This window comes from Pleuronectes platessa, chromosome 11, assembly GCF_947347685.1.
Source record: "Pleuronectes platessa chromosome 11, fPlePla1.1, whole genome shotgun sequence".
In the NCBI taxonomy this organism is placed as follows: Eukaryota; Metazoa; Chordata; class Actinopteri; order Pleuronectiformes; family Pleuronectidae; genus Pleuronectes; species Pleuronectes platessa.
In genome coordinates, this window is record NC_070636.1 from 14,817,150 (window position 1) to 14,837,761 (window position 20,612).

The 20,612-nt window shown below is 44.2% G+C and overlaps 1 protein-coding gene across 4 annotated transcripts; it reads right to left on the reverse strand.

Moving 5' to 3' along the window:
- Nucleotides 1–195: 195 nt before the first annotated feature.
- On the reverse strand, nt 196–17,647 carry inf2 (inverted formin 2). 4 transcript variants are annotated; one of them, XM_053434459.1, is made up of 24 exons: nt 17,448–17,638; nt 15,082–15,162; nt 13,819–14,229; nt 12,818–12,933; nt 11,775–11,934; nt 11,194–11,227; nt 10,665–10,806; nt 10,021–10,153; nt 9,232–9,816; nt 7,139–7,284; nt 6,974–7,035; nt 6,786–6,888; nt 6,604–6,689; nt 6,376–6,476; nt 5,450–5,520; nt 5,241–5,348; nt 4,467–4,537; nt 4,259–4,379; nt 3,980–4,144; nt 3,650–3,752; nt 3,419–3,571; nt 2,218–3,102; nt 1,864–1,917; nt 196–753 (listed from the first exon to the last, which is right to left on the reverse strand). In XM_053434459.1, exons 1-23 carry the CDS (start codon nt 17,455–17,457, stop codon nt 1,865–1,867), a joined length of 3,900 nt encoding a protein of 1,299 aa, XP_053290434.1. In that variant the 5' UTR covers nt 17,458–17,638; the 3' UTR covers nt 196–753; nt 1,864. The 4 variants fall into 4 exon arrangements, with proteins under 4 accessions (XP_053290434.1, XP_053290435.1, XP_053290436.1 ...); XM_053434460.1 differs by lacking the exon at nt 1,864–1,917; XM_053434461.1 differs by lacking the exon at nt 15,082–15,162 and having other exon boundaries at nt 17,448–17,637.
- Between the last annotated feature and the right edge of the window lie 2,965 nt (nt 17,648–20,612).

The following is a 20,612-nucleotide window of genomic DNA, read 5'->3' on the forward strand; positions in this document are numbered from 1 at the left end:
TCGATTGTTTATCACAGCCACTGTCAGGGGTCCAATGGAGAATAATAATAATATCAATGTATTTCTCTTAATATGCTGAGTTTCTAAAAGCTTAGCACGACTTTATTTATGTAGCATACATATTAGGGCTTATTAAACTCCATTTGTATTCTCACTACTGCCATCTGTGTGACCAGGCAAATAAAAACACACAACTCAATAGTAATTCAATTTATTAAAATATACTTCACATTAAAAGTTACAATCCATCATATGCTGTCCCCAGCATTACTGTTAAGAGTTCACCTGAACAATATATATATACAAAGAAATTATATTTTTTATGAGTTACAGTAAATATCTGGCACCAAACCATCGTTCTCTCTCAAGGTTCTGAAACGCAATTGGAGCTCATGATAGATTACAAAACATGCATATTACAACAACTTTACAAAACATACAAAGAATAGTCATATTTTTGGAATAGCTCTGAATCAAAAACACCCATTTTCACAAGAAAGAAAACTACAATTCATTTACATAAAGTGACATGATTACATCCACGCTGTGAAGAACCGAGCTGTAGATGTGTTTACTCTTCATGGTCTGGAAAGACAGATCACAAAAGAAAGACCTCTGCATCCTCTCTAAGGCAGTCGATTTTCATGAAGTCTCTCACGAAATAAAATATATATATCTTCATTTCCCAGTTCAGAACTCCACTGAGAAATTAACAATTTCTTTTTCCTCTCGATTTCCTTTTCCTGGAGTCACCTGAGGAAACAAGGGCTAAAATGAATAAACGGAATCAAAAATATACCAAAGTCAAATATTTTAATATCTTTAAAGTCATATTCAGACCTAGGGAGTTTGTTACAATTCTTTGGCGTGCAGAAATGACTACATTTCCTTAAATTTTTTTTAAGTTATAAAAACATTTTTTATGTATTTACAGCCCATATATAAACAGTATCTTCCATCACAATCAGATTTAAGAATACTTTACAGGAAGCCCACGACTTTGTAAGAAGATTAAAAGAATTTAAAAAAACAAAACAGTTCCAGCTGCTTAGTTTAGGAAATGGACAAGAAAATATGAGAAACAAGAAGTGAAAGGCTTTCATGAAACGAATCAAGTCCACGATGACTTCACGAGACGCCACAAACTGCGAGGCTGCTTGAGACCAGAGCACTGATGTAAGATCACATCATCATTGATTAAAGGAGATAAAATGTTATATACATGTAAAATGTTAATATTTCCCCCCAGGTTTAGTGGATATAAGAATCAACTGAAGACACCTGAATTCGATCGAACAAGGCCGGAGATAGATTAGCTTTTAGCTGCATGTGTCATGGCTGACTTGTGCATCCTGCATCCATTTGGTGTGTTGGTTGTGGACATCCTTGGAAATTAGCACTGTGTCAGCACAATGCAAGTATACACAAGAACAGTAGTGGCAGTATTTGACATCCGGTGTCGCCATGTTTTATTATTGGCAGAATCCAAATCCATAAGGTGTATTTAAACACACGATCTGAGTCTTGTACTGAGCCCTCTAGTGGACACTCCAGTAACATGCATACTACACAGCGAGTATGTGATTAATTGCACTAATTGCATTAATTGTTGCATGTTGTCATCTATGTGAACATGTGTCTGAATAGCAAGTAAATCTCCGGCCTTAAGCTTTGATAACCTCTGCGTTGGAAATGTTTTAGAGAGAAAGAGCAGGTGTTAAAAAGCTGGACAACACAGACAAATGAAATCTTGATTCCAGTTGAAGCCACAAAATGACGTGTTATTTGTGAAAAAAGCGTCGAAAGTGATCATTAGGATGATGGTCCTGCTTACAGTTTGCCATCCCATCGATTTTGACCTACCTCACTGCAACACACAGCCCTTTTTATGTTTAGTGTGTCCTTTCCCACTGTTGCCTTGTGTTTCAGAGAATCAAAACGGAGAGAGCATTCAAACAAAACTGACCACACATTGAAATCCATTGATGTAATCTGAAAGTCTGCCACAGAAAGAATCCATACCCTTTAATATAAAACTGAATGTAAATCATGCAAAAAAAAAAAAACCCACTCAGGAACATATATTAAAATAGCCCATGCATAAAATGTAAAATGCAAAATGCAGTAAAAACAAAACAAATATGGATTTCCTTTTAAGACACGTCAAGAGACTAGCATTCCAAAAGTGATGTTTATTGAAGTTAATGGAGGAGTTACCTTGGTTACTCTTCTTTTTGTTTCGTTTAAAGAAGCTCGGCTGTTTTTTTACGTCGGGCTTCAGGGATAGAGGCACCGCTTCAGAAACCTCTTCAGACACCGATGGCCGGTCTTGTGCTTCCACTCCATCTGGGACGTCACACCCCTCAATGAGCTCTTCGAAGGCGGTCGAATGGCTGTTAAGTTCAGTGATCTTGCGACCGACGGCCTGGTCTTGGCTGCACTTTATAACGACAATGGACTCCTGCTCCTCTCCACCGTTCTCCTTCCCGACAGTCTCTGTTAAATGGCTTGTTTTATTACTAGTTTCCCGATCTCCATTTTTATTGCTTTCACTCCTCTTTGTTAAATTGACATCTGTACTCGGTAAAGGAGATTCCTTGACCTGAATATTCGCAGTAATGTCCGCTGGTTGCCCGGGTGTCAGCTTCCCAGGTGCCAGGCTGGAAGCGCCATCTACAACAGCCTCCAGCAGGTCAGAGTCTGAGAGGGAGGACGGGCTGAGGACGCTGGTGTCAGTTGAATCCAATGAAAAGCCATTTGTTGAGGGATTTGGTTGATGTGCCCCCTCAACCCGAGCTAGAGGTTGTGTTGTAGCTTGGGAAGGCACTGAAGGCGTCTCCGGGTGCTGAGCCTTCTGCAGCGACGCAGGTCTTTCTGGGGGGGGCTGCGTGGTCACGGCTCGCTCTACTGGGGGTGTGTTGGGAGGTGGAGCTGCTCCGTCTGACGCGGCCCTCTGCGGGGCAGGTGGTGTCTCTTCTGACGGGCTGATGAAGCCGTTCACCTCGCCTGTGCTGACCTGGCGACCCTCTGTCCGAGATTTGCTGGGAGAGGAACTGGTGGCTATTTCTGCGGCTTTTCCGTCTGCAGGCTGGGCACTTGATCCTGAGGAGCGGGAGAAGGAGGGAGCATTGACGTACATTAAGACAACTTTTATTTTTGCAACTGGATTATAATAATAGCGGGGATGGAATGCATGATAGTAAGAAGTGCACTGCATAAACAAAAGCTAATATAGCTCAACAAAAGCAGCAGAGCGATGAGGCTAGCTTAGCGAGATGAGAGCAGCTTTTAAAGCAGAAACAAACATTCAAAAGGGTAGAAATAAAAAGCAAGACAAGGCAGTGTTGTGGCTCGCAGTTAAGTGGCTCGGGCGCGGAGCTGGGAACTGCAGATGGCGGCCACACTCTCTTGTCCTTACCAGGTGGGCAGGTATCCCTATGCTTTTCACTAGAAGGGAGGCTTTCCGAATCGCACCTTGGCCTGGTCTTTCTGAGGCTGAAACCTTTCCTGATATCCGCCAGGAGGTGGTCGATGATGCAGCCGTCGTCCTTTGGCACGAAGCCTTTCTTGACTGGAAACAGAGAGGTGAAAGTTCAAACTACATCGTCGTGGGAGAAGTGAGAGAAACGGAGGCTGTTTAGCAACTTACTGATTTTTCCGTTCTCTCCCTTCTGTCTCTTGGACTCTTCCTCTGCCAGTTGCTTCTTTCTCTTCTCAGCCTTGGCCGCCTGCTCTTTCCTGCCTTTGTTTTCCTGTCGTCACGAATAAAAAAAAAAAAGGTTGTCACTCACTGCAGAGTAGAATACTTACTCAGCAATTTGTCATCTTTTCATTTGGACAGTGAAATACAATCACTTTCCCAGTATAATTATACCTATGATCCGATGACAACACCGCCCCCGTACAGAAGAGTACGATTTGATGGCTGTAATAAATGTATCATCAGAATGACTGATACCAACAAAGCATCTTCCCTAACCTTTAATGCTTTGATGAAAAATTCCCGAAAACTCCTGAGGGTTCCAAAGAGTTCCTCTAGCGACAGCTGATTAGCGTCCTCACACAAGTAGACGGCCAGCTCACTCCTCTGCTTGTCGATGTCATTGAACCTTTCGTTCAAAGCTCGACATTCCGCCGCACTTTCCTGGAACAGAAGAAGAAGGCGGTGTTTGGAATGTAGCTCCGGCTGCCAAAAACATCATTGGGTCATGCATTTTGGCTCAATTTGTAGGGAAAAACCAGAGACCCGTCATCTTACTTCAAGAGCCTCTGCATACTGCTCCTTCACCTCCTCCATAGAGACGGAGACCTTCTTGACCGCCTCGTTCAGTCGTTTTAGTAAGGCGCTGGCTTCCGACTGAGCAGAGTCCAGATTCACACTGAGGACAAAGTGCAAGTGTTTGTCATGTGTCAGTTTCTGGATCACTGAGAATATGAGCTGCAGGGAAAGTGAGGGGTATCATTACCCTGCTGCTTTTTGACAGATCTCAATATCGTCTGGCAGTGCCAACAGCTCCGGATGGTTTGCCTCTGCCTCCTTTGGAAAAGAAGGGAGATAGAAGTGTAATTAAAACGATTCATGACTGATGTCAAAAACAGGTTATGGCTGCTGTGAGCAAATTTGGCCCTGTTCAGACCTGGGATCAACATCCGTCCTGAGAGATCTGATGGCAAGGGGACAGCATTGTCTGCTCACACACGTGAATCTCCTGTGACCCCTTGTGATAGGATCTCACTTCCCCCATTCTATATGCAAATACTCACGTACATCATTTGTGTTTGTGAAGATAAAATTTGGTTGATTCTAGATAACTTGAGTTAACAGATGTGTCCGATGACTACGTGTGTATTGTCACACGAGAGAGGAGTCAGGAGGGGCTGAGTGAATCAATGTGCTGGGCGCAGATCTGCTATGAACAAAGATTTTTACCAATTTAAGAAAGTATCAATCATTTTGTGGAGGTCAGTGTTGATATTGTGGCTACAAACAAATCAACCTATGGTCACTGAGAAGCTTTAAAATATGTGTTATTTATTGTAAAACTGAAGAGGGTCAGAAGACATCAGCTGAGTGGGAGGTCCACATGTGGCCCAGGACGCATTTTCAAAAAGGAGGAAGAAACATGACAAACAAAATGTGGTTCGGTGGAGGTTTCAGACCTGCACACAGCGCTGACCACTTGAGATCGAATCACTCAGGTCAGATGTTATCTCTAGGTCTGAACTGGGTCATTATCTACCTCCAGGATGTGATGAAGCAGCGTGATGCGGCTCTTGTTGGCCTTGGTCTCTGTGAGCTTGAGCAAGGAGCTGATCTTGAACCCCTCTGCGTTCCCTGTGTGACTCCCCTGGAAGCAGACAAGGATTTAAAAAAAATATATAATAAAGCAAGTTCACTTTAAATGTCAGCTTGATTAAAAAAATGAATGAGGAGAGAAGAGGCTCTTACATAGTTGAGAAAATTTCCCACGTCGAGGATGAGCCTGCAGAAGCTGGGTATGAGCGTGCTCGCTCGGAGAGCTGGGGAAATAGTTACAGCTGTTTAGATTTACTGTGAATGACTAATTCATGAATTAAACTAGAAGTACTGTGCTGTGGTTAAGTGCTTCCAGCCAGTGCTGGTTCAGTCCACACACATTTGAATCCAGACTCATGAGGGACACTGAGACCTTTACCGTTGACCAAATTTGTTAAATCAGAGAGTCGAAGTGGACAAGGCTTTGAAAGTGCCACATTCATGAGGCATAAAAGGGTTTTGCAAGGTCACCGTGATCTTTGACCATCAAATTTTTTTACCAATACAAATTTTACATCAAGATGTTATCGAGATATCTTTGGCATCTGGTTAATGTCGGTGCGGAGGCATACTAGAGCATAAGAAATGACATCTCACTTTAAGCACAGTTCTGGTTAAAAAAGTAAGTTCCGCATTAATTTTCAGACAATCCTTTTTTTTTTTTTGAAAGAGCTTGGTGTGTACATAATTATATTAAGAGGGAAGGAACCACCCAACCCATAAACCATTGCAGATGAACCCTTTAAAAACTTCCTCCAATTCTTCTTGAGCGTTTCCTTGTTGTAGTGATTTTCAACCCTTTGGACCTATCCCAGCTGAGGATTGTGGGTAGTGTAGTACTTATCTCAAATAATAGGAACACAGCTGATATCATACAGATTTGTGGCCACTACAGGAGCATATACGATGGTTGCATTTCCGCGATGCTTGTAGTTAGTTTACCTTGGATTGTGACAATATTATGGCTGAAAATGTTGATCTCTATTCAGAAAGTGAATAGGATCCTTACATCTGAAAACACACTGTGGATCTCTGTTAGTTAGGAGTGAAACACAGCTGAAGAGCTTTGCTTTACGTACACTGACAGGCCTCCTCCACCAGCTTGACTTTAGGTTTGAGCATGTCCAGCACCGACAAAGTCTCCTCGCACAGCAGCATGCACTCAATCCTCAACTGATAACTGCAGAGACAAGAGCGAGAGAGACAAGAAAGTACGGAGCCAAGTGTGGTGAAAGGCATTCGACTGAGAAACATCACATTTACAGCACGTACAGAATTATCAAACTAAGATTGGAGATGACAGTTACCATGGCACAGTGAGGAGGCAGGTGTAGAAGCGGTCAACATTCGCCAGCTTTTCCTTTTCTCCTTGGAAGGACTTCAAGTTTTCAATCTAGATTTTGAAAAGAAAAAAAAAGGCACCAGACAGTGACTCAGACAGGCAATGTCATTGTCAAGGGTGGATCGGTGAAGTCTTGCGAGAACACACCTCGTGCTTCTCCGGTATAAGCTTCAGAAGCTGCTTTAGCACCTCCACATCAAACTTAGTCCGGTCGCCACTCTGAATCATGGCCACAAAGTCTTCATTTTTACTGGAGAGAGAGAATCAAACACAGTGAGCTGTACATTTTTTTTTAAATATATTTACAAAAACAAAAAAATGATGTGATATCTCACCATCTGAACTGCTTCAGGAATATGTTCAAATTCAAGTTTTTCTTTGGATCAATGAATGAAATCTATAGACACGAGGCAGGGAGACATATTGATTATTCAGCTTTGATAATCAGGTGTGCTTGTTGTTCTGAGGAGCGGCGTTGTCGAGTGGTTCACCAAGCGCACCTCTTTAGCCTCCTTCTTGACAGGAGCAGCTGCCCCCTTGTCTTTGTGCTCGGTCACCGGGAGACAGAACAGCTGCTCGATACTGCTGTAGTTCGGCTCCGGAGGAGGAGGCTCTTTCTGAACTGAGGCCCACATGGAGGGACCATCTGCGTGTGTGGAGAGAGACAGTGAACCTGTGACCAGCTTGTGTGTGGCCATTTTTAAACAACACCCCATCATCAAATAACTACGGTGGCCCTGAAAGCTCAACGAACGGCAACTTAAGAAAACACATGCAAGTTGACAAAACACCTGCAAAAAGAGAAAAGCGCTGCAAATACCGGAACGAGCTGCAAATAGAGAAACGCGCAGCAAGAAGCCAAACGCGCAGCAAGAAGAGGCCACAACACAACGGAAGTGTTTCCAGGGGACAGCTAAAAGTGATGGACACTGCTGCCACAAAAACGTCCAATACACCATAGAAATTCGGTTCCACACAGGGTTCGGCCACCCGCGGCTCTTCGGCCCCTCTGCAGTGGCTGTACAGTACAATGTTGTGCATATGTTTAGCGAACGCTGAACTTAACGAATCAGTTTTCATATTATTAACGTGAACGTAACGATGAACGTCACGTACATTTTTTAAATCATCACCGTATCAGGCCATCATGAAATACCAGGAGCGGGCGAGTGTGTGTGTGTACGTGTGTCCCCCGGCGCTCCGACCCCGCCCACTCACTCGGCGAGAGCCACAGTGAGCTCTGATCACGGAAGATGATCCGATCTAGAGACATGTCGTCTTCTCCTGTTAAACAGCGCTAACAAGAAAGCCCCTGTTTGTGAGGCAATATATTGTCTATAGTGTGCAGGGGTACAAAACCTTTACTATCAAAAGAGCGAGTGGGCGGGGTCGGAGCCCCGGGACCTATATACAGTCTATGCCCGGGACCGGAGCCACACACACACACACACACACACACACACACACACACACACACACACACACACACACACACACACACACACACACACACACACACACACACACACACACACACACACACACACACACACACACACACACACACACACACACACACACACACACACGTTAATAATATGAAAACTGATTCGTTAAGTTCAGCGTTCGTTAAACATATGCACAACATTGTACTGTACAGCCACTGCAGAGGGGCCGAAGAGCCGCGGGTGGCCGAACCCTGTGTGGAACCGAATTTCTATGGTGTATTGGACGTTTTTGTGGCAGCAGTGTCCATCACTTTTAGCTGTCCCCTGGAAACACTTCCGTTGTGTTGTGGCCTCTTCTTGCTGCGCGTTTGGCTTCTTGCTGCGCGTTTGGCTTTTTGCAACGCGTTACGGTATTTGCAGCGCTTTTCTCTTTTTGCAGGTGTTTTGTCAACTTGCATGTGTTTTCTTAAGTTGCCGTTCGTTGAGCTTTCAGGGCCACCGTAAATAACACCTTATTATGAAAATGCTGGTCTGCTAAACTTTTAAAAGGTTCAGTGTGTAAGATTCAGGTGAAAAGGATCTATTGGAAGAAATTGAATAATGAAAATAATCCTAGTGACGTTTTCACTAGTGTGTTTCATTTGAAATTGTACGAACTGTTTTTTATAAACTATAATGGACCTTTATATTTACATTGGGAGTGGGTCCTCTCTATGGAAGCCGCCATGTTTTTTTTACATTTTGCAAACTGGACACACTAAACACCTTTGCATTTTTATGACAACTGAACTTTACCACGGGTTCTCTTTCATGTTTGGAAGGAGAGGTTGAAGTGAGGGGTATTCTGCTACATGCAACTTCACCACTAGATGTCACTAAATTCTAAAGACTGAACCTTTAAAAAGGTAGGGTTGCTATTTTGTTTGTGAAACACTTCCATCTTATTTGTTGAAATCCTTGTCATGTCCAGGTAGCCATCAATAAATAATATTGTATAGGAAAAAGACAGAGTCTGTGGCCCTCGGGTGTAATAAACACAAACCACATTAAATGATTGGCTTGCATACCAGTCGATCACTGACCTGCCTGCTTGAGAACACCCTGATTTAAAAAATGATATGAGCTCTCACAAGAATGTAACTCACCAGTCACAGTACGGAGTTTCTGCCAGTTGAGCTTTTTCATCCTGAGGGTGGGGCATCGGTACATCTTGGCAGGCGCCGTGCACCCCAGGGACTGAACGCTCTGGGCCACAATCATGCCTGGGGCGGGAGGAGGCGGAGGTGGCATGCCAGGTAAAGGAGGCGGTGGCGGTGGCCCGCTGCTTATTCCTGGTAGGAAGGGCGGTGGAGGAGGAGGAGGAGGTATGCCTGGGCCGCCTGGTGGAAGTGGCATGCCGGGTAAGGGAGGAGGTGGTGGAGGTCCACCAAACCCTCCAGGAAGCGGCGGTGGCGGAGGAGGCGGTGGACACTGGTTTGAAAGGTGGAGCAGGGGCCCAGTCAAGCCAAAGGGAAGAGGTGGTGGGGGAGGAGGGGGGGGAGGCAGAGGGGCGGCACAGAGTGGCTTCTGGGAGGACGCAGGGATCATGACTGGCTTCTCTTCATCCAGCCCCGTCTGCACACTCTTGTCCACTCCGACCTTCAGCCCGTCCAGTTCGTGATGACCCACTCTGCTCTTACCTTTGGAGAACAGGAGCCGCTGTGTGATCTTCTCACAGGACTCCATCTGGGCTGGAGCACAAATACACACACTAATAAGCCCCATCTGAAGAGACTTCTTCTACTAAAAACAAGCTTTCAGCCATCGCGTCACCAGCCTGGCACAGCAGTCTGTATTGTATCGCTATGATCTAATTTGCCAGAGGAGGCCATTAGCCTCTCCGAAGTATTATTGACCCTTATAGTAAATGTTTTGTTGTTTCGGTGCTGACTCACAGTCCTGGGCCAACAGCACAGCTCTGTTGGTAATAGCCTCCAGAGCCAGCCAGATATCGGAGCGGCCGGGCCCCAGCACCAACAGTGTCTGCAGGATGGAGAGCAGCTGCAGAGAGGCTGGAGAGCTGCTCACCTACGGGCACACACACACACATTAGTAATTCCTATTATAATATTGTTGGTCAGTTGCATAAAAACTTAGTCCAAGAAACGGCCTTAATTAGAAAATTAACATGAAGGCCACCTCATGTCAGGACAACTCAAAGTTTTAAAGATTATCTTGGAAACCCTAATTACCCAGTTTCAGATATCGCTTTAAATAATAGCTTTTAATGTGAACCTGTCAAATTTGACTTGTTAGCAAATACAGATGCTTTCATAATGAACTTGCATACATTTTAGATTAATATATCCCTGTCACACTATATATATATATATATATATATATATCAGTCAAGATGTTGCTCTGTACACAAAAATATGAAACATTATGTTTACAGCGTTCCAGGTTTTTTCCTCATTCCAACTTGCAAGCACATGAACACATGAGAAGTGGGAACCACGACTTCACAACTCAGGAAATGGGACCTTCAGAGGGGCACGAGAATGAACAGGTCGCCCCTTGTGATGAAGTCACCTCTCACCTTGTTGAAGAGCGTAGTGAAGACCTCCATGGGATCACTCATGTCGATGCCCCCGTACACCCGCAGCAGCTCCTCCTCATCTTCAGCCATTGCTTCTTCAAAAGCCTCACATTGAATCATCAAGTCTTCATCCTCCTGCTCCCTGCACAGCACACACACACACACACACACACACACACACACACACACACACACACACACACACACACACACACACACACACACACACACACACACACACACACACACACACACACACACACACACACACACACACACACACACACACACACATTACTGACCGTGCAGATCGACACATTTAAAAGCCATTTTCAAGAAGCAACCACGAGCACCTTCGCTCAAATGACTGAGAATTAATGGGACACAAATTGCAGACACCTTTTCCTGAAACCACAACTCTGCTAGCAGGCATTACATGTTCCAACTATTAAAATGAAAATGCCAAATTTCCTTTATTCTACAAAATCTGGTTTAAAACAAAACGTGAACAAACAGAGGTGAGGCTCACCTTAACTTCGGCAGGATATCAAGTAGCTGAAGCCCTGTGTGACAATGACAAAACACAGCTCTGAGTTCACTCAATTATCACTTTTTAGGATCATATATCTTTTAAAAAACGCCATCACACATCTCTGCCTAGTGACAAATGTTACTTCTTCACAGGTGAGCAATCACAGTGGGAGGAGTGGCCAATCAGGCGGGTGATTGGTCCAAGGTGGTGGAAGAATTGTTTATGAAAGTAAGAGGGTTTTATGAATGATTTGCCAAAATATCTCAGGGGCGGTAGGTTCTCAGGCAGGTGAACATCTTGGCCTGACAGGAAGAAGACCATGGGTTCAAGTGCACAATGCTCTCGACACTTCAGGTTTGTTTCCTTCTCTGGCTTTTTGTCAGAGTGAGAATGAGGTCATTAGACCTATTCTTAGACAGACCCAGAGGCAGACATATTTGTAATAGACCTCCGTCGGATTTCCCCTCTGCTTTTCCACTTCCAGGCCAGCGAGGGGGAAACACTTCTGTTGCGCCCACAATTTACCACTGTGTGACCTCGCACCAGACTAATGACTAATTGTGAAATAGAGCACCCACCGATAAACTCCTTTCTCATCTTATCTCTCTGCCTGAGGTCGTCTGTGCCGAAGATGATGGCGTTGATGACACTGAGGAGTGTGAACGTGTAGGGGACGTTATCTGTCGCCTGCAGCTCATTCATGATCACACTGAAGCGATACTGCTGCGTCTTCACGCCCTGAGGAGGGAATTCAAGGCCGGTGAGAGTTATCATCTAAGCATCATTGGGTGAGAACTGTGATTTTTGCAGGAATGATAATGTTTATGCACACAACCTGCCACCAGCTATTTGCCACACTGATGATATAAGGCCCTGTTCAGACCTGGTACTAACATTTTTCCTGAATGTGTCTCCTGTGACCACTTGTGGGTGGATCTCACTCCCCTGCTCTATATGCAATAATCATTTTTGTCATTTTTGTTTGCAGAGACCAAATATGCCGGTTTTATTCAGTCTGAGTTTACAGATGTGTCGGATGTGTGTGTGTGTGTGAGCGAGAAGAGTAATAATAATGATAATAATAATAAGAACTTTATTTTTATAACACTCCCTCATTAACTGGGAGAAACCTCTGGCAGAACCAGACTGAAGGTGGGCGGCCATCTGACTCGACCAGTTGGGGTGATCGGAGAAACCTGGGGAAGAGAGGAGGTGGGTGACAAAGAGAGAGTAGAAAAGAGAGAGAGATGGGGGGGTTGGGGGGGGGGGGACATCATACTTGAACTCTATAAGACTGAGTGTTGTAATGAAAATGATTACATGTCGCCTGTTAGAACCATTTTTTTCTGTTTTGAGCAGTGATTTGAAGATCGGTAGTTGGCGAGTCTAATCTCATCAGGCAGTGACTATGTTCAAGTCATTGTGAAACTGTAGCGGGTCCGAACGCCTCAGCTGAGTAGGCGGTTGTTGCGACGCTTTTGGATGTGTTCCAACCTGTACTTCACACCGATCGGATCACTTGAGATGGATTTTAAAAGCAGGTCTGAACAGGGTGTCCGATCAGGAGCAGTAAATCCCACTTTTCAAATAAAACCATTCTTTCACGGGTGTGTCCACTTGCCTTGTAATGGTCCAGGGCATCCAGAGCCAGGCGGTAGCCGTCTGCAGAGAACATGCTGAGGGCTGCGAGTAGCTCAAACACCTGCTTCTTCACCATGGTGTTGGAGGTATCCAGGGCTGTGGAGAATCATGATAACACACACGCATCAATACAGGCTGACACAAGCCTCTCTCCCTTCTCTTGCCTCCTTGTGTCTGGACTCAAGTAGGATGTGCTGACTTTCAGCAACTCATCCTGAACTCTGCCGTCAGCGGCGTTGTGCTGTCGATAAACATGCATTTCTGTGTCTGTTTTGGGGGAAATCAAATTTTCACAACAAACTGTGACGATACATTTTTATAGGATGATCTGAAGTGACCTTAAAATCAATTAACTCTGTGCGAGACAGGGGTGGCTCCAAGGTCAGGGCCAGGGGGGGCACTGACCCAAGCTGAAATTTACAAAATCCTTGTCGTCTTAATAGTCTTCAAAAATGAGTCAGTTACTTATAATACTAACTAAGAATGCAAAAAGTTAATAAATTGTCATTATTTGAGGTACATAATGTGCTTGAAAAAGGAAACATTTGTGTGGATAACTCAAAACTATAGAGCTAACAGTAAACAAGTTTGGACTGAGACAGGAATCATGCATGGATGTTGGACATATATAATTGGCCCCTTGGAGTAATCTGTGGCCCCTTTATGGCCCCTGATTTAATCCTTGATCGGTCATGTTCTCATCCTATACATGACGGAGAAATTCAGCTCTGCAGATCCTCCTATCACGCGACCAATTAATCATAATCCAAAAGTTAAATACTATGTGAGAGGCAACTGGTGACCCCGCCCTATAATTATGAAGTTGAATTCATAATTAAATATCTTGACCGAATTATCCCTTGTGCTGGAAAATTCATTTTCTGGTGTATCTCTGCCACATGTTATATGAGCTAATCTGAACCTAAACAACATTACCATGATATGCAGAAAAATTCAAAGCCCCATGCAAGTGTAGTTAACCTTGTGACAGCTTCCGAATGTATCCCTCATTGTCTATAATGAAGTGGATCCCTGTGGAGGAGTTCATGACCGCCCGCACGCAGTTGACACAGGTGAGCTGCAGCAGGGCGTCGGCGATGCGAGAGCATCCGCGCCCCGAGAGCCGGTCCAGGGCTTCCAGGAGCAGATCCAGTCCGCTGAGCTCCAGGAACTGGATCATCCATGTCTGGTCGCTGCCCTCCAGGCGACGCTTCAGCCCCGAGTAGTTGACCACAGTGGGAACTTGCAGCAGCCTGATGCACAGCTCTGGGTCGGCGCTCTCCAGGTTGGCCTCCTGTTGGGTGTCGGAGTCCTGCGACGAGCCCAGGCGATCCCTGACCGCCGCCCACTTCTTTTTTCCATCTAACTTTCCTGACATTGTGGCCGGTGGGACTGTGGAGGAAAGAGGAGAAAATATGTTGTTACGTTAGATTATATAACGTATATAATGATTTAGTCAAAGTTTCTGTCATTTTTGGTAGTTCTTATCACACCGAGTTTTTCTGTTAAGTTTGGTTATTTATTTAGTTATTTGATGCCATAGAAATGGGGTGAAATGTGATTAACAGCTGAGACTGCCTCGCAATTGGTAAAACTCGGGTATTGGCGGGACCTTGATACCCAGACCATGATGACTACTGTGCAGACTCATGCTCCACACAACGTCAAAGCACAAGATGGCCGCCCCCGTATCCGGGATAGTTGGGCTTTATTTTTGGGAGGGAGGAAATGGAGACTGGTCATGCATCTTCATATGAAATCTATGGTGCAGATGAAAATAGGCCTTTTTCAGCAGTCGTCATCAACAAAAATAAATTCTAATTGTTTGGTGCTGATGGCGTCTGTTTTCACTGATAACTGATAATTCGTTTTTGTCCAGTATACAACGTCGTGAGTGTTATCCGGAGCACAGGAAGCAGGCCAAAACCAGACCTTATCAGACAGGAAAACAGAATGGGAAATGATGGCCCTGCAGTTTGTAGATGAGCTAAATATGTGTCAGCAATCCAGTCATCATCAGCGCTGCCAAACATTCCTACTTAATCCAGTTTGAAAGACAAAAGAATCGCTGTTCGCTCTTCAAAAAGCCACAAAGCCGAGCTCAGTGTTGCCTGGACAGTGTGTGTCCTAATTCCCAATAAACATAAATGTATTTCAAAGTCATTACTTAAGCACAAATAAACACTGGTGCATACGTAGAAACCACTGAAGAGAAAAGGGAATATCATAACAAACATAACTGACGTTTTACATGAATGCGCTCATTGATCCCAGAAGTGTTTTTTTGGCGTTTCCCCAGAAGACATAATCCACTCTTGTAGCAACCTGTAAAACAATTCAGCCAACAAGTGTAAGCACATTCACACACTGTGTGACTTATAAAACCATCAAAGACGGAGACAACTTTCTCCAAAAATCTCTGAATGCTGCCTCTCTGTGCAGCGGTTGTGATGTTAGTTGGTCCTGCGGAGATGAACAGTGTGACTGGTTCCTCTCCTCTCTCCTGTTGTACATTGCTCTCCTGGCACAGATGAGATATACAGATGAGGCACTGAGTGATGAGTGCATGCAAACACGATGCTCTGAGGTCAGTCTCAGAGACAAACTGGAAGGATTTATAACTTTCATCATCCTAAGGCTCGGCTCAGCACCCTGCTTCATTACAACCTGTTTGCAAAACCATCCCTCTCTTTTCAAATATGAATTCTCGAGGAACCGAAGCAGCGACTTGTAAAAACCAAGACACAGTGGATTTCTATTCTCACTAAATGTAAAATCCTCAAATCTTCTGGCAAGACATTTGTCAGCTCAGGCTGCTGCATTTAATCCTGCTCCCAGTGTGAGTGTGTTACCGTGGCAGCAAGCAGACAGACAGACAATGCTGTCCTTTTCATTCTCTCTTTTACAATAGGCCGACTCAGTTCTCCTCAAAGAGCTGCGTTCACAAAATGGGGATGGGGCGCTCCCCCGGCTCCCTTCCGGCCTGGCGAGAGAGTTTCGCCATGACAATTGTTCCGACACCGTGTGGCTCGGGAGCACGTTGTGTTGTCATGTTCAGTGTGAGCAGGGAGCAGAAAGCTGCGAGTGGACGATTGTAATCTTGAGAAATTTCACAACATGATCAAACTGTTGAGAAGATTCTGGGGGTTTATTGGAAATGTAATGGGCGTACTTGTTAGAAGGATTCGACTTCCTGCAAAGTAACAGTTCTGACTAAGACACTTAAAGAGTGTGTGTGTGTGTGTGTGTGTGTGTGTGTGTACTTGTTAAAGGGAAGTGGTTTCCTGGGACAGGAAACTTGGCTCATGACAAACACGCTGGCGTGGCAGCTCCTGATCCTCTTTGGAAATTTCATTCCACAAGATTTGACTTCGCATGCCGAGCAACTTCAAAGACCTTTTTCATTTTTCTTTTGTTCATGCCTCAAATATGAACAACTTTCCCTTGCTCTCATCGGTGTCTGCCAGTGCTCCCACATGCACCGGTAATAGCAGGCTGATTCACTGCACACACAAACAGAGCCTACTCATCTGTCCTCTGGTCCATCCGCCCACACAGCGGCCCACTCCTACTGTACAGCATCAACACTTAGGAACGCGCACAAACATCTCCACCGATTTCTCCCTCTGAAATGCAAAACATATGCAATGAGGGGACAGTTCTTTGTCCCCATTTTGCAATATGTGCTGTGTATGTTATAAATGAGTAAATAAACGAATAGACCGAGTGTTTATTAAATCTCATGCAGTATATGTTTGTTTGTTTTCCACTGATTTTCAAGCAGATATGAGATGAGGATATGTATTACTGTGACATTAGCCATAAACCTCTCAGCACTGCAATTGTCACCTTAAACACATGTGAACGTCTGGATCATGTGTTGTTTTCTTGACTGGGTAATTAAAGACAGCTACTCAAGCTTTGTCCACACCATAAATCTTCATGCAGTATTTGCGGAATCAAAACATCTGGTTCTCATTTAACTCCAAACCCGACCGGTCCTCCCCTCGCTGCTGTGTAAGGGAGTGACCAAAGTCCACAAGCTAATTTTATTTTGGGGAGGAATCTACTGGAATGCTGTTAGTTCCCGTTATTTCCTTAAATCCATGCAGGTTTCTCCGGCTGCTCGCAGCACGTCTGCACCCTGGCAAAAACATAGGTGACATAGGTGCACGTGATCCAAACATGGCATTAAAAACTGCCATCATCAGTAGAAGTGGTGTTTTTGCTGCACAGTTTATTTCCATCCCAGTCTCCCCTTCATCCTGTCTCCAGTGAGGCAACAGTCGCTTTCCACCTCCAGATTGGACAAGACTGAGCCACAGGAACACTGCTGTCACTTTGCCAGGCTGCATTATGTGACAGCAACAACACAACCCGAACACAACAGCGACATAAACGTGGCAACATCGCTATTTTGCGCTGCGATTACTGTTTGGTTGCACACACCAGAGGACGTAACCGGACCAGTCACATCGCAATGGTGCGTAAAGAACCCACCAGTAATAAATAAAAACACAACGCGGATGATCAGCTCCACTACACATGACACGTCTCAACACACTGTCCCGCCGATACTGATCACACATAAGATGAGTGCGACCCCTTACCTGAGTTCATTCCATGAATCCACACGCGTCCTCTGCCGCGCGTCGGGGGGAGATGCGCTCTGCGGTCATCCACACGACCCCTCTCCCTCCAGAGGATGGACCGTGTGGGGGGGTTGAACCTCTGGCTGAGCTGCAGGCAGGATGGCTCCGCTTTCAAAATTTGTCACGGCCCCTGGGCTTCTCACTCATTTGGAGAGACTGACAAGGACAGGGCAGCGTCACTGAGCTCGGACGTCCGATGAGGGCTTTTCAGAATAAAACCCCTGCTTTACACGTTTAATGCAAAAGTATGATTACTCCTTTTCCGTCCTCAGTCGCAAAAGGGCAGGGTAAAAATAGAATTGTAAATTAAAGTCAAAATAAGTAAAGATACAATATAGACACAAGGAAAGACAAAAAAAAGTATATACTTACAAAGTGAGGAAGCTAAATATGTTTCTAAATGGTTTGGCATATTTATACCTTAGCGTAGGTTGTCGTTTTAAACTCTTCTTGATGAAGAGGATGACAAACACTTAATGAAACAGTAAAACATTATACAAATCTGCAGTAGATCAATTATGTGTTATACTGGTATTGCTTTATTGACCAGCCCCAGTATGGCATGTGACTGTTCCACATTACACAACATTAGAAGTTAGATCAAAGTCATATGAAGAAAACTGAATTCAGCAAAGTAGCTAAAGACAAATGATATCGTCAAAAATTCCCACAGCAATAACCACACTGCACTTTATAATGTTAACATAAAAACAGTCCACAATAAATAAAACAGCTACAAAGCTGAAAATAGAAGCTGGCAAACACATTAGCCTCTGTGTGGCTAAATTAGCACTGAGCTGATTACAGAAGGGATTATCAAACATGAAATCAAACAAAATATAAAATAAATGGGGTTTCAAAAGATCTTTATTTTGTAGGCAGTACGGGCTGATTTCCGGTCCTGGTGTACTTGCTGTTGAGTAGCTTGAATCTGGTTGTGATGCTGAATGTAAGCAGCCAGTGGTTGGGCCCATAGACTGTATGGAAAAAGGTTGGGCCCTCCTCACTCATCCCCATCCCATCAGCTGAATCTGAACTCAGGATGAACGTCTCTGCTGGAGGGAAATAAGTTTCCGGACTGAAGTCAGTAGACAACTCCTGAATTTACAAGATGTCACACAGTTACAGAGTATATATTCCTATTATACTCTTAAATGAATGTGGCTTCATCAGTTACAATGACGGAAGGGTGAGCATACAGTCTCAACTCCCCGAGCAGCCTTTTGGGGCCTTTTAACATACTTTTTAAGGCATCGTGTTATATATGAGTTCTCTAACAACAGATCTAAGTTTTACATAGCTTCAAAGATCTAGGAATGTGAACTCCACTCTCCTACACCACACCAACAGAGCACACAGTCATTTGTTTTTTCAAGATTATCCTGGACTTCAGGCACGTGCACAGATAGACCCCTAGTGGTGCTCAAGCACTGGCCCTTTTGCCCTGGATGAGAGAAGTGCCCTTCTGCTGGAGCCCATTTTTTTCTTCATTCATCAATATTTAAGAATACAAATTAATCTCTCTGTCATCAATTCCCCCCAAATGTGTTTTGATATCTGACGGGGCATTTATTTGAGTTCTCGTGAGAATTTCGCCCCGACATGCTCCGTGGCGCTCACAAGCTCAGACAAGTTCACTAGTTTAGTTTCATTTAAAATCGTTGTTATTGAAATGAAAGGTAGGTCTTAAGTTGAGCTACATGACAGTCTGGTGAGGTATATTGTGGTATATTATTAGTGTAATGCTGCTTATGCTTCAACTTTGTCAGAAAACAGTAAAAAAAAATTGTGTGTACTGTGTTGTCAGCTTTATAGAGATTATGTAAGTCACTCTTGATAATTATGCACAACATTGATTTATCTCATTTACAAAATTTGCAGCATAATGCCAAGGTGGTTTGAGCACCTGCCCCCCAAAATGTCTGTGCACGTGCCTGCTGGACTTGAGACTAAATGTTTCCTTGTGAAGCAGACGTTCCAGCAATGCGGAAAAAAAGTCCAAGTTCAAGAATTTCTTATCTTCATTCGGTTTGTTGGAACTTGTCCTCAAGGGCTGAGGAGATAAACAAGTTGTTATATAAACAACAGGAAAAGTGTGGTTCTTGTGGCTCTCCACTGTGATGGCCTTTTCTTTAACCTGCTCTCTAGATTGATTCTAAGTTTGATGTGAGCTCAAATTGTCAATAAACTTCAATGAAAACTCTTGTTTGAATCTGTAAATTTTTGTATGAACCTGCTCATCGTGCGACTTGGGGCTATGTAGTTTGGTATAGAGTTTCAGTGCCTCACACAAAGGTATACTACATGGCCCTTGTTGTTAAACTGCTTTAGCTCCCCTGGGGCATCCCCATAAAAGGTTTTGTTCCTGAAGTTAAAGAAAAACTGGGCTTCTAATGAATAACAGTGAGATTCTGCAGCATGGCCTCCTTGTGTTACAGCTCCAAAGGATATGCAGGGCAGCAGAGATAAGCAGCGCTTCGCATTTAAATAGTGGCCACACGAGAGACTGTATTGTTTAAACTGAGCAGTGAGACTGAGCAAACACTATGAACTCATCATGAGTAGTCCAGGCTCTAGCTGGGTGTGTCAAACAGGATCTTCCAACATATTGACTAGGATCAAACACTCAATATTAAAAGTCAGAGTAAACACCAATCTCTTAATTCCATTTATTGTTCTACTGTTCATACAGGCAGATGCAACACGGGGTTTGCAGGCATGATTTTAGCCAGAAACTGACCCTTAATCCACCAAACCCTCTACAAAGCCTCTACACTACAGGGTGTGGGCTGTGCAGTGTTCACAGGATTTAGCCCAACTGGGTTTGTCATGGGAGTCCTGATAGAAAAGAGAGATCATTACATGGGCCACTATGTACACACAGATTCCAAGGATGATGACCCGACAGGAGACAAATCTTTTTCAACACCTTTGATATCATTTCAAAAGAGTTTTGCATATATCGTGGACGGGTTTTCATTAGCTTTATTAGTCTGACTAGATTTTAGAAAAGGAGAGAAGACATGTCAGGGCATGTTCTCGTTTCAGGGTAACTGGGTCTCTTTATTTATTTATTTTATTAAATGTGATAGTGACAACCTTGACAGGGAAAAGATGCTCTGA

Bases quoted from the DNA above. Each gene is read 5' to 3' on its own strand.
- inf2 (XM_053434459.1), bottom strand. The intron at 11,228-11,774 runs GTGGGTGCTCTA...ATTGTCACACAG, and splicing joins GATGAGAAAGGAGTTTATCG to GGCTTCAGCTACTTGATATC. The intron at 5,349-5,449 runs GTAAGAGCCTCT...GTCTGCTTCCAG, and splicing joins TGGGAAATTTTCTCAACTAT to GGGAGTCACACAGGGAACGC.